The sequence below is a fragment of the Conger conger genome, chromosome 9 (genome assembly GCF_963514075.1).
Source record: "Conger conger chromosome 9, fConCon1.1, whole genome shotgun sequence".
NCBI lineage: Eukaryota > Metazoa > Chordata > Actinopteri > Anguilliformes > Congridae > Conger > Conger conger.
Genome location: NC_083768.1, coordinates 60,455,430 through 60,467,929, shown reverse-complemented (window position 1 = coordinate 60,467,929; position 12,500 = coordinate 60,455,430). Strand labels below are relative to the sequence as shown.

At 47.0% G+C, this 12,500-nt stretch overlaps 1 protein-coding gene across 1 annotated transcript in view; it reads right to left on the bottom strand.

Annotated features, from left to right (window-relative positions):
* The window catches only part of LOC133137745 (DNA-binding protein SATB1-like), a 31,884-nt gene that overhangs the window by 10,107 nt on the left and 9,277 nt on the right, over nt 1-12,500 (bottom strand). Inside the window, exon 2 of the mRNA XM_061256074.1 lies at nt 1,899-2,129. Within this exon, the coding sequence (XP_061112058.1) occupies nt 1,899-2,085 (187 nt within the window). The 5' untranslated portion in view covers nt 2,086-2,129. The remainder of the gene's footprint in view (nt 1-1,898; nt 2,130-12,500) is intronic.

The window sequence follows — 12,500 nt, the reverse complement described above, 5'->3', positions numbered from 1 at the left end:
TACACACTGCTCTTACACACACATAACAACACCGTGATTACACACTGCTGTTACACACACATAACAACACCGTGATTACACACTGCTGTTACACACACATAACAACACCGTGATTACACACTGCTCTTACACACACATAACAACACCGTGATTACACACTGCTGTTACACACACAGAACAACACCGTGATTACACACTGCTGTTACACACACATAACAACACCGTGATTACACACTGCTCTTACACACACAGAACAACACCGTGATTACACACTGCTGTTACACACACATAACAACACCGTGATTACACACTGCTCTTACACACACAGAACAACACCGTGATTACACACTGCTGTTACACACACAGAACAACACCCTGATTACACACTGCTGTTACACACACAGAACAACACCGTGATTACACACTGCTGCTACACACACAGAACAACACCGTGATTACACACTGCTGTTACACACACAGAACAACACCGTGATTACACACTGGTGTTACACACACAGAACAACACCGTGATTACACACTGGTGTTACACACACAGAACAACACCGTGATTACACACTGCTCTTACACACACAGAACAACACCGGTGATTACACACTGCTGCTACACACACAGAACAACACCGTGATTACACACTGCTCTTACACACACATAACAACACCGTGATTACACACTGATTACACACTGCAGGTTGAGACATAACAACACCGTGATTACACACTGATTACACACTGATTACACACTGATTACACACTGCAGGTTTGAGACCCAGACAGGTTTGAGACATAACAACACCGTGATTACACACTGATTACACACTGATTACACACTGATTACACACTGATTACACGCTGCAGGTTTGAGACCCAGACAGGTTTGAGACATAACAACACCGTGATTACACACTGATTACACACTGATTACACACTGATTACACACTGATTACACACTGCTGCTCTCAGGGCAGATACCAGGCTGAGTTTGAGCCTGACACGCCACGGCGACGCGGACCGTAAGCTGTGATTGGTCCGCTTGGTAGCATTGCATCATGCATTTCCAGCTGCTCTGCCATTGGTCAGTTTCAGTCGCCTGTGCTGTTGACTGGATGCCTCGTTGCCTGATTAGTAATCTGTCCTTCGGAGGCGTGTTCTCAGCACGCGAATGAGACACACTTTGAAGGCAGAAAAGTGTCAAAGTGAAAGTAAAGTGATTACGTGATGCTTAATTCAGCCGGCTGGCTCATGAGACTGAAACATTACATACGTTGTTTCAGTGTGTTAAGCAATTAAAATGTTGTTTATAAAGTTTAACGAAAACTTTTTGTACTTGCACTTGTGGACAAGCTCTCTTTGCGAACTCTGCGCTGTTTTCAGCCGCCATTAATTTAAGGGAAGTAAGATCCATACAGTTCATCGCAAATGATTATGGGATCTAATGACGATGAACACTAGCGTTTTGGCGGTGTAACTGCAGGGCGGTGTAACTCTCCGCGGCGTGGGGGCTACGTGTGGGCTACTCTCAGACGTATAAACACTCTCAGCGGCGTGGGGGCTACGCGTGGGCTACTCTCAGACGTATAAACACTCTCCGTGGCGTGGGGGCTACGCGTGGGCTACTCTCAGACGTATAAACACTCTCCGTGGTGTAGGGGCTACGTGTGGGCTACTCTCAGACGTATAACCACTCTCAGCGGCGTGGGGGCTACGTGTGGGCTACTCTCAGACGTATAAACACTCTCAGCGGCGTGGGGGCTATGTGTGGGCTACTCTCAGACGTATAAACACTCTCAGTGGCGTGGGGGCTACGTGTGGGCTACTCTCAGACGTATAAACACTCTCAGCGGCGTGGGGGCTACGTGTGGGCTACTCTCAGAGTCTTACCTCTCTTGTGGCGGGGCCGCAGGTGGATGGGCCCCAGCGGTTTGAGGGCCCCTCCCAGGCCCCCCAGCCAGGCCGGGCCCCCGAGGGGACTCCCGTTCTGCCCCAGCCGGGGCAGTTTTGCCGGGGGGCCCTTGGGGTCCGTGGGGCAGTTCTCCTTCCCCAGGTGCACCTCGCTCAGGTGAGCCATCTCCCAGAGCCCCGCCCCCCGCCCCCCCCCACACACACGCTCACCTGGGGGAGAGAGGGGGGGAAGGAGGTCAGACAATCAATTACATCAATACATCAATCAGTCAATCAAACTATCAATCAATCAATCATTCAATCAATCAATAAATCAGACTGTGTGACTGATAGATTGACTCAACCAATAAAAGAGTCACAATCAATAAATTAATGAATCCACCAAACAAACAATCAATCAGTCAATTATTCAAACAGTCCATCCATCAATCCAATGAATTAACCAATCGTTCAATCAATCAAACAGATCATATTAAAATATTAAATCAGGCAACACCGATATTTCGATTAATCAAGCGGACAACAACCCTTCATCAATTAATCTGACCACACCCCTTACTCAAGAAACTAGTTAGGTCACACATGAAACCATTTCAGTGAATGATGTTTGTTGTGTTGTATACTGTATATTGTCTGTCCTGTCCCGTTTAAACTGTGCTGCTGCTTATTTTGCAAAATGTTTATTTTGCTGCATGTCTCTTTTGCGAAAGAGATTTTAATTTAAATGAGAAAAACCCTGAACCCACACAGGTGAGTACAGTACATTACCTGGGCCCCACACAGGTGAGTACAGTACATTACCTGGGCCCCACACAGGTGAGTACAGTACATTACCTGGGCCCCACACAGGTGAGTACAGTACATTACCTGGGCCCCACACAGGTGAGTACAGTACATTACCTGGGCCCCACACAGCCCCACACAGGTGAGTACAGTACATCACCTGGGCCCCACACAGGTGAGTACAGTACATTACCTGGGCCCCACACAGCCCCACACAGGTGAGTACAGTACATCACCTGGGCCCCACACAGGTGAGTACAGTACATTACCTGGGCCCCACACAGCCCCACACAGGTGAGTACAGTACATCACCTGGGCCCCACACAGATGAGTACAGTACATTACCTGGGCCCCACACAGATGAGTACAGTACATTACCTGGGCCCCACACAGCCCCACACAGCCCCACACAGGTGAGTACAGTACATCACCTGGGCCCCACACAGCCCCACACAGCCCCACACAGGTGAGTACAGTACATTACCTGGGCCCCACACAGGTGAGTACAGTACATTACCTGGGCCCCACACAGGTGAGTACAGTACATTACCTGGGCCCCACACAGCCACACACAGGTGAGTACAGTACATTACCTGGGCCCCACACAGCCCCACACAGGTGAGTACAGTACATTACCTGGGCCACACACAGCCCCACACAGGTATATTCAGTTTCAAACCTACAATTACATGTACATTTTAATCTAAATTATGTTTTATTAATCATACTTCTCCTGTTCGAGCCCATACACTTGCAGTTACATTCAGAACAAAATCTAAATGTTCTGCCCAAAACGCCGTCTAAGGCTGTCCCTAAATGGAAATACACTTTCCTGAAAATCAAACATGTTTTATTATTATTACAATAATAGTTTAAAAAAAATTACTATTACAAATTGTTCGGCTGTTCAATGTTGCCCATTTCCCGAAGCAGGGACAGTTCACTCCGCACTCCGTCGCCGGAGAGTCCAGGTCAGGATTTTGCGGTGACCTCTGAAACAGACAAAGGAGCCGCGCGCTGCCCGTGGAGAGGAACAATGCCGCAGATCAGAGACAAATTAGGCGAAGCAGCCCCGAAACTCACCGCCCCAAAACTCCCAGGCACATCCAGCGCCGCAGGTCCCTTATGCCCTCTTCAACAAACCATTCGGTGAAGCAGGACGGAGCTGAACTATCCGAGTTTTAACGCTTCACAGGCATGGCAAGGGACATCGGTCTTCTGACGGGGTTATTCTCCCCCCGATTTCCCAATTTGAATTTGAGCCAGGACAGAAGGGCGATAACACGAGGGGTCGATGGGACGCGGGAGGCTATCTTGAAAACCGCTGATTGGCGATAACGGTCGGCTGGCATTTAATTCCGAGCCACAAAGACGGGCTTCCGAACCTCAGAGAAATGGACACACTCGTTTAAAAAAAAGTTAAAAAAAATATACATAGTGCGTGAAGTCCTCCGTTGGAGTTCTCAACCTCCATCGTTTGGAACGGTAGTCTAAAATATAGGTACTACGAAAAAATACGGACGTGGACGCAAACAAATGTCAGCCTAGGCTATACACCCATCCTGTTTCGGTACGCATCTGGCATCTGTATAGATCTCCAGCGGAGTGTCAGCGTAGCCTGTCCATCTCTCCGGGAGGAAAGGAGGCGAAAAGCCTTCTCATGTGAGTACGATGTGTACGCTACGGTTCGTAGTCAGAAATAATAAAAGTGCGTTTCTCTTTCCGATTTCGGTGACGCATTCAGCACAGTGAAGATGCCAATAATCTCCTGGCGATGTTAGCGGCGGTTGTTTTTATTTGCGGCCGCACGGAACCTCTTTTTCTTTATTTTCTTTCTTTCGCGCGCTCTCTCGCGCTCCCTCTCTCGCGCTCCCCGTGTCCCCATTAAATTATTAGTTGAATTGACTCATCACTCCCCCCTCCTCCCTCATTCCAGCACGAGATAACACCCAGAGTGAGGACTGCGCGCGAACGAGGAGAAGCTTCAGACAGACCCGGGGCTCCGCCAGCGCCCGGGCAGAAGACGGAGACCAAAAATAAGTTTAACATAAGTTTAAAATAAGTCCTTCGTACAGAGACGTAGAGTGTGGTTTCCGGCTTTTTAAATCGGCTTGATTAGTGTGAGCCGGTTCTGCATTTATAACAGAATAAACCGCACAGATGCACCTGCAAATACGCACACACACGCACCCAAATATTTATTACAGAATAAACCACACAGATGCACCTGCAAACACACACATAGCTACACACATTTATTACAGAGATACAGAGGGACAGTTGTAATAAACAGTCTATTACTGTATCAAACAAGGCCTTGCACATAAGAATAGTGTCTGAACAATGACGTCAAACAATCATAAATATAAGCACAGCGGTCGCGTTTTTGTATTAAATGTCGTTATGTGGTAAGTGAACGTGCGGGCCACCGTGGGGATTACCACACTCCCTGTCTCAGCACTTTTACTTTCATCACGCGCGCTTTGCGATTTAATTTTACCCAGAAAATTGGGTCCTCTTGCGTCACCGTGCCCCCAAAATGTCCGAGCGCTGATGGAACGCTTCCTGGTGCGAAAGCAGGCGCCATATGGCACGTGGAGACGGGGTCAGGCCCGGGAGCGAACCGGTGATTAGCGCGAGTGTGTGGACGGTGACGGCGCAGGCGCGTATGCGCGCAGGAAGGGCTCGGGCAGGGCGCGCGGGTGGTATTCGCAGCGCCCAGGAAGATGGCAAGGCGAGATAAATTAATCCTCACTACTAGCACTTGAAGACTTGAATTGATGTAATTGATTTGGACCCTTTCAGTCATTCCTGAAGCCAAGTTCCTGCTCTTCAGTGTTAGGCAGTAGAGCAGCATATTTTAATAAGCCCCTTTAGAAGTATGTTAGTCTGATGGTATCTGTTCACCAGGGAGATGAGCAGGACATGGTCCAATAGCAGCTTTATTAGCCATATGCTCCTGAACACTAAGCACCCACCACCACAGAATCCACACATGCACACACTCACACACACACACACACACACACACACACACACACACACACACAAAGACACATACGCACGCACACACAAAGACACATACACGCACATACACACATGCACACAGTCACACACAAAGACACATACACGCACATGCACACACTCACACGCACTCACACACAAAGACACATACACACTCACGCACACATGCACACACACGCACACACAAAGCACCCACAACAGCAGAATCAATGCACACATACACAGACACGCACACGCACACGCACGCTTATGCACACACACACACACACACTCACACTCACACTCACACATACACACACACACTCCAGGGAACCATCAAAACAGGAAACAGAGGTTCAGGGCAGGTTACTCTTCTGTTTGTTCACATCTGAGATGTACAATTCCAGCTCTCTGAATATATAAAAATCAACAATGCCCTGTAGTGTTACACACACTCGCAGAAATGCACACATACTCACGCTCAGAAACATACAGACACGCATGCAAACCCACACATACACACACACCTGACTCCATACAACCTGCGCTAAAGAGCAAAGATCCTCATGCCTAACTCCATACAACCTGCGCTAAAGAGCAAAGATCCTCATGCCTAACTCCATACAACCTGCGCTAAAGAGCAAAGATCCTCATGCCTAACTCCATACAACCTGCGCTAAAGAGCAAAGATCCTCATGCCTAACTCCATACAACCTGCGCTAAAGAGCAAAGATCCTCATGCCTAACTCCATACAAGCTGCTCTAAAGAGCACAGTTACTGACTGAATTAATTAACACCACAAAGTAACATTTCGAGCCTTTGTCAGACTGTCAAATAAATACTTTTTAATAAATTCACATTTGTGCAGGGGCTCAAACTACAGTGAACTAGACTTTATGTTCATGGCTGTGGATAACTGATATTTACATGAATTGTACCTTATCTGACCTGTGTTCTGTAGTTGTTCAGTGACCTTTGGTATGCGTATACTGTATAGTAAGCCACTTTGGATGAAAGTGCCAAACAAATGTAATATAATATAAAAACAATGACAATTTCTTGGCCATTTTGTCTTTGTCAGGTAAGGAAAAGATCTTGATCTCACCTGTATAGACTGACAGGTGACACTTTCACTCAAAAACTGGGTATTAACACATAAGATCACATGTCACAATAATTCAAGAAGTAAATATACATCCTGGTTCTTATACATATATCTGGAATATAAAAAATAAAGCAAGAAATCTATTATTTTATTATTTATAGTAATGCTCTACCACAAATAAAATAGCAATACATAGAGGGGGATTGTGTAGGTGAGCAGAAGCAGGATGTGAACAAACCGGTCTTTCACAGCATCACTGATGCACACATGCCCCACCCACACAGACTAACCACAGCCAGCAGGTTGTTTTGGCTTCCCCTCTGCATGGACACCATTCTTAAGCTCTGCTTCATTATGTGACCGCAGATTACAGGCCTGCCTGAAATCTGCTGATGCAACAACAACAGAAAATGCTCCAGTGCTCCAAACTCACGACCACAGTGAACTCATTACACCCAATCCACTGGCTCAATCCTGGAGGTAGGATTATCCAGTGGTGTGATTATTTAATGAGCAGATTACACCGTACCTACATCAGACTACTCAACACCACAGTGCAGGGCTTCTCAAAAAGATAGATATGTCTGTAGGGCTACCCTACCCTGATCCTGGAGAGCCACAGTGTCTGTAGGGCTACTCTACCCTGGTCCACAGGGTCTGTAGGGCTTCTCTACCCTGGTCCTGGAGAGCCACAGGGTCTGTAGGACAACTCTACCCTGGTCCATATTGCCTGTAGGGCACTGAATGTTTTTAAACCTGTAACACTCTTGGAATCAGGGGAGGGAATTGGTTAAATTAAAGACTAATGATCTTGATCAGGTGATTATGAGAAACACTGAAACCATTCTGACCTGCAGCATTAATTTAACGGAGTCTCAGGATCTTAATTAGGATGGCGGAGACAGTCCCACTGAAGGCCCGGACACACCAAACCGACGGTCGGCCGCGGAGCGCCGACAAAGATCGCCTCGCGTCGATACGCGTCGTTAATGTTGGCTGTGCCGAACACACCACAACGACGGTCCGCCGACGGCCGAGTTGCACGTACGTTCTGCGCCTGCGTGGCGGTAGTCTGTATTTGTCTTTCAAAAAATGGAAACCGGAAGACCGGGGAATGCGTTTGCATTGCGTTGGACCTAGAAGCAGCCATTGTCTCGCTCACAACAAACAGTTTGCAGCAATTTCCTTGTTCTCTCGCTATTTAGTAATACTAATCGAAAATTATGTCTGGTAGTGATAGTAACTTTGGAATGGCTTGCTTTCGTCGCTTCCGTTTCTCTTCTCGTGCACTGGACAGCCAATCAGAGAGCTCTCTCTCATCGACGGCTCCGGTGGCTCCGACGCCGATTCAACATGTTGAACATGGAGCCCTCCAAAACACGCCGACGGAGTGTCGGCGTGCGGGACACACCGGAAAGACTCGGCCGACAGGGCGCCACCGACGTCTGACGGCCGACCGTCGGTTTGGTGTGTCCGGGCCTTGACTGGAAAATAAATACTAGTGTAAAAGTACTACTTAATTATTCATGAGCAGGCTATAGTGACACTCAGGAGGTAAGAGTGGTCGTCTAGCAGTCTCAGGGTTCCAGGTTCGATTCCCTGCCCTGAAGGGTCTCTGAGCAAGATCCCTAAAGACTCGGCCGACAGGGCGCCACCGACGCCCGACGGCCGACCGTCGGTTTGGTGTGTCTGGTCGGCCGTCGGACGTCGGTGGCGCCCTGTCGGCCGAGTCTTTCCGGTGTGTCCCGCACGCCGACACTCGTCCGCGTGTTTTGGAGGGCTCCATGTTCAACATGTTGAATCGGCGTCGGAGCCCCCGGAGCCGTCGATGAGAGAGAGCTCTCTGATTGGCTGTCCAGCTAGCGAATCAGTGCACGAGAAGAGAAACGGAAGCGACGAAAGCAAGCCATTCCAAAGTTACTATCACTACCAGACATAATTTTCGACTAGTATTACTAAATAGCGAGAGAACAGGGAAATTGCTGCAAACTGTTTGTTGTGAGCGAGACAACGGCTGCTTATAGTAGGGAGGGCAAAGTGGAGCTTTAGAATGTAGACCGCTGTGTGTGCACGTGAGCTCGCCAATAGATTTCTCACAGAAAACGTAATTTGTCCACGTTTTTACTTTACAGTAGAGGTGATCGTTAAACTTACAATAACTAAGTGCTAGTGTGTTCTAAGCCTTTACTGGTCCCTGTACGATGTTAGCATGATGTAGCTAGCATACGCGAATAGCACAAAGCCATACAATTTGCTTTTTAACGGCACTTGGTCATTCGAACGATATAAATAAAAGCATTCGATTAAGTTCGACGGCACCGGAATTTTCTGTCGTACCGTCCATAAATGGCAAAAGTCCCACCATAGGATTTATTTAAATCTTTAAAAGTTATACATTTTCTGAATCGTCATTAATTCATCTTGTTTCTATCAGTGATTCGGCGTGATCGGACAGTTCTGTAGCTATGTAAATGACGTCAGAAGGATACAGCACTGTTATTTGCTACCTAAACTTTGACGCACGCTCGAGAGCGTTAACATGATTGAAGTCTGACATGTCTATTGTCAAAATCCATTGAAACTATGAAAAAGTAACCAGGGACTTTGGACTTATAAGGCTGGACATACCGAGTACCCAGCAAAAATATTGACCTGGCTCCAGTCACACTTTTGACAGTTCGAACTGCCACCAACTGCCATGTATGAGCGCGTGAAGTAAACCAGCAACCGGCGGACCGTCGTTGCGGTGTGTTCGGCACAGCCAACATTAACGACGCGTATCGACGCGAGGCGATCTTTGTCGGCGCTCCGCGGCCGACCGTCGGTTTGGTGTGTCCGGGCCTTAACACCCAATCGGTCCGGATGATCCGCTTGGTGCCGTGCATGGCAGCCTATCACGCTATATGAATGCAGTCAGTTCACCATTCCCATCACAACACCCTGAGCTGTGCTCATGTGAAGGAGCTGCCATTCCTTGCATACAGTCTTTTATATACTCCTTTATTTTCATTGCAAGGTATGAGAACACTGCCCTGGGTATTTTTTTTTTTTTTACTACAAGGAGTTATATAAATGTGTGATAAATAAGAGTAATCATCTTAACAAAATGTTGATATTGCCTCCAATTGATTTCACAGCAGGCATACAGGTGAAATAAATAAATAAACAAATAAATAAATGAGCTGACAGGAGCAATAACGCGGTGAATAACACCGCAGTAATGACAGGATAATGGGAATTAATGTGATTATTTTGTCTGCCGTTAACAATGGCTCTCCCTTCACCTCCAGAGTGATATGAGCCATTGCAGAGCTCAGTGATATGAGCCATTGTGGAGCTCAGTGATATGAGCCTGTGCAGAGCTCAGTGATATGAGTCTGTGCAGAGCTCAGTGATATGAGCCATTGTGGAGCTCAGTGATATGAGCCTTTGTGGAGCTCAGTGATATGAGTCGTCATGGAGCTCAGTGATATGAGCCTGTGCAGAGCTCAGTGATATGAGCCTTTGCAGAGCTCAGTGATATGAGCCATTGTGGAGCTCAGTGATATGAGCCTGTGCAGAGCTCAGTGATATGAGCCATTGTGGAGCTCAGTGATATGAGCCATTGTGGAGCTCAGTGATATGAGCCTTTGTGGAGCTCAGTGATATGAGCAGTCATGGAGCTCAGTGATATGAGTCGTCATGGAGCTCAGTGATATGAGCCTGTGCAGAGCTCAGTGATATGAGCCTTTGCAGAGCTCAGTGATATGAGTCATCATGGAGCTCAGTGATATGAGCCTGTGCAGAGCTCAGTGATATGAGCCATTGTGGAGCTCAGTGATATGAGCCATTGTGGAGCTCAGTGATATGAGTCGTCATGGAGCTCAGTGATATGAGCCTGTGCAGAGCTCAGTGATATGAGCCTTTGCAGAGCTCAGTGATATGAGCCTTTGCAGAGCTCAGTGATATGAGTCATCATGGAGCTCAGTGATATGAGCCTGTGCAGAGCTCAGTGATATGAGCCATTGTGGAGCTCAGTGATATGAGTCTGTGCGGAGCTCAGTGATATGAGCCATTGTGGAGCTCAGTGATATGAGCCTGTGCAGAGCTCAGTGATATGAGCCTTTGCAGAGCTCAGTGATATGAGTCATCATGGAGCTCAGTGATATGAGCCTGTGCAGAGCTCAGTGATATGAGCCATTGTGGAGCTCAGTGATATGAGTCTGTGCGGAGCTCAGTGATATGAGCCATTGTGGAGCTCAGTGATATGAGTCTGTGCAGAGCTCAGTGATATGAGCCATTGCAGAGCTCAGTGATATGAGCCATTGTGGAGCTCAGTGATATGAGCCATTGTGGAGCTCAGTGATATGAGTCTGTGCAGAGCTCAGTGATATGAGCCATTGTGGAGCTCAGTGATATGAGTCTGTGCAGAGCTCAGTGATATGAGCCATTGTGGAGCTCAGTGATATGAGCCATTGTGGAGCTCAGTGATATGAGTCCACCATGCCAGTATCCACCATGCAGAGCTTCATAATGGACATTATGGAGGAAAGAAATAACTGAAAAACCCAAACACCAATGTTCTCCGGAAAAGTGGGACCCTACCATTTCTATCTGACCCTTTTAAAGATTGTCTGACACCAACGGATGCAGCTTTCTGTCACATTTAATGCGCTTTGTCATGTTTCATAAGCAAAGCTCCACCTGTGTCATGCTGCAGTTTATGCTGAGTCATGCTTACAGTGCAGCGGCATGAGCACAGAATAATAGCATCACACGTCAATTATGAATCACACCACAGACACAACACGGAAATATGTTATTAAACACATTTCTCATTTGAGGTGAAAAATTTAATTTAATCTGAATCTCTCACCCTCGCTCAACCAGACCCCAAATAATGACACTCTAATGGCACCAAGGATGTTATATTCATGAAGGACAGTGTTATACTCTAAGGACAGAGTATTCATAAAGAATTAAGAATGTTGTATTCATAAAGAATTAAGGGCAGTGTATTCATAAAGCATTAAGGATGTTATATTCATAAAGAATTAAGGATAGTATATTCATAAAGACCTAAGGACAGTGTATTCATAAAGCATTACGGATATTAAATTCATAAAGAATTAATTGTGTGTCTGTGTGTCTGTGTGTGCGTGTGTGTGTGTCTGTGTGTGTGTGTGCGTGTGTGCGTGTGTGAGTGTGTGTGACTGTGTGAGTGTGTGAGTGTGTGTGTGTGTGTGTGTGAGTGTGTGTGTGTGTGTCTGTGTGTATGTGTGTGTGTGACTGTGTGTGAGTGTGTGTGTGTGTGTGTGTGTGTGAGAGAGAGAGAGAGAAAGTTCTTTTTTTCCAGTCTGGAGTGGAATGCAGACCCCTGTGAAGAGAGAACGCCTCTTTAAAACTGGTCCCAGCTTGCCACCTAAACTCTAAGCTCTCACTCCTAAACTCTCAGTCTATCTGTCTCTCTTTCCCTCTGTCACTTTCTCTCTCTTTTATTCCCTCTCTCATGCCTTCTCTCTCCCTCTCTCTCCCTGCCACCTGTAGGTAAACTAGCATTCATCTGGGAGAATCACTCACTGTTCAACTATTACATTACATTATTGGCATTTGGCAGACACTCTTATCCAGAGCGACGTACAGTTGATTTGACTAAGCAGGAGACAATCCTCCCCTGGAGCAATACAGGGTTAAGGGCCTTGCTCAAGGG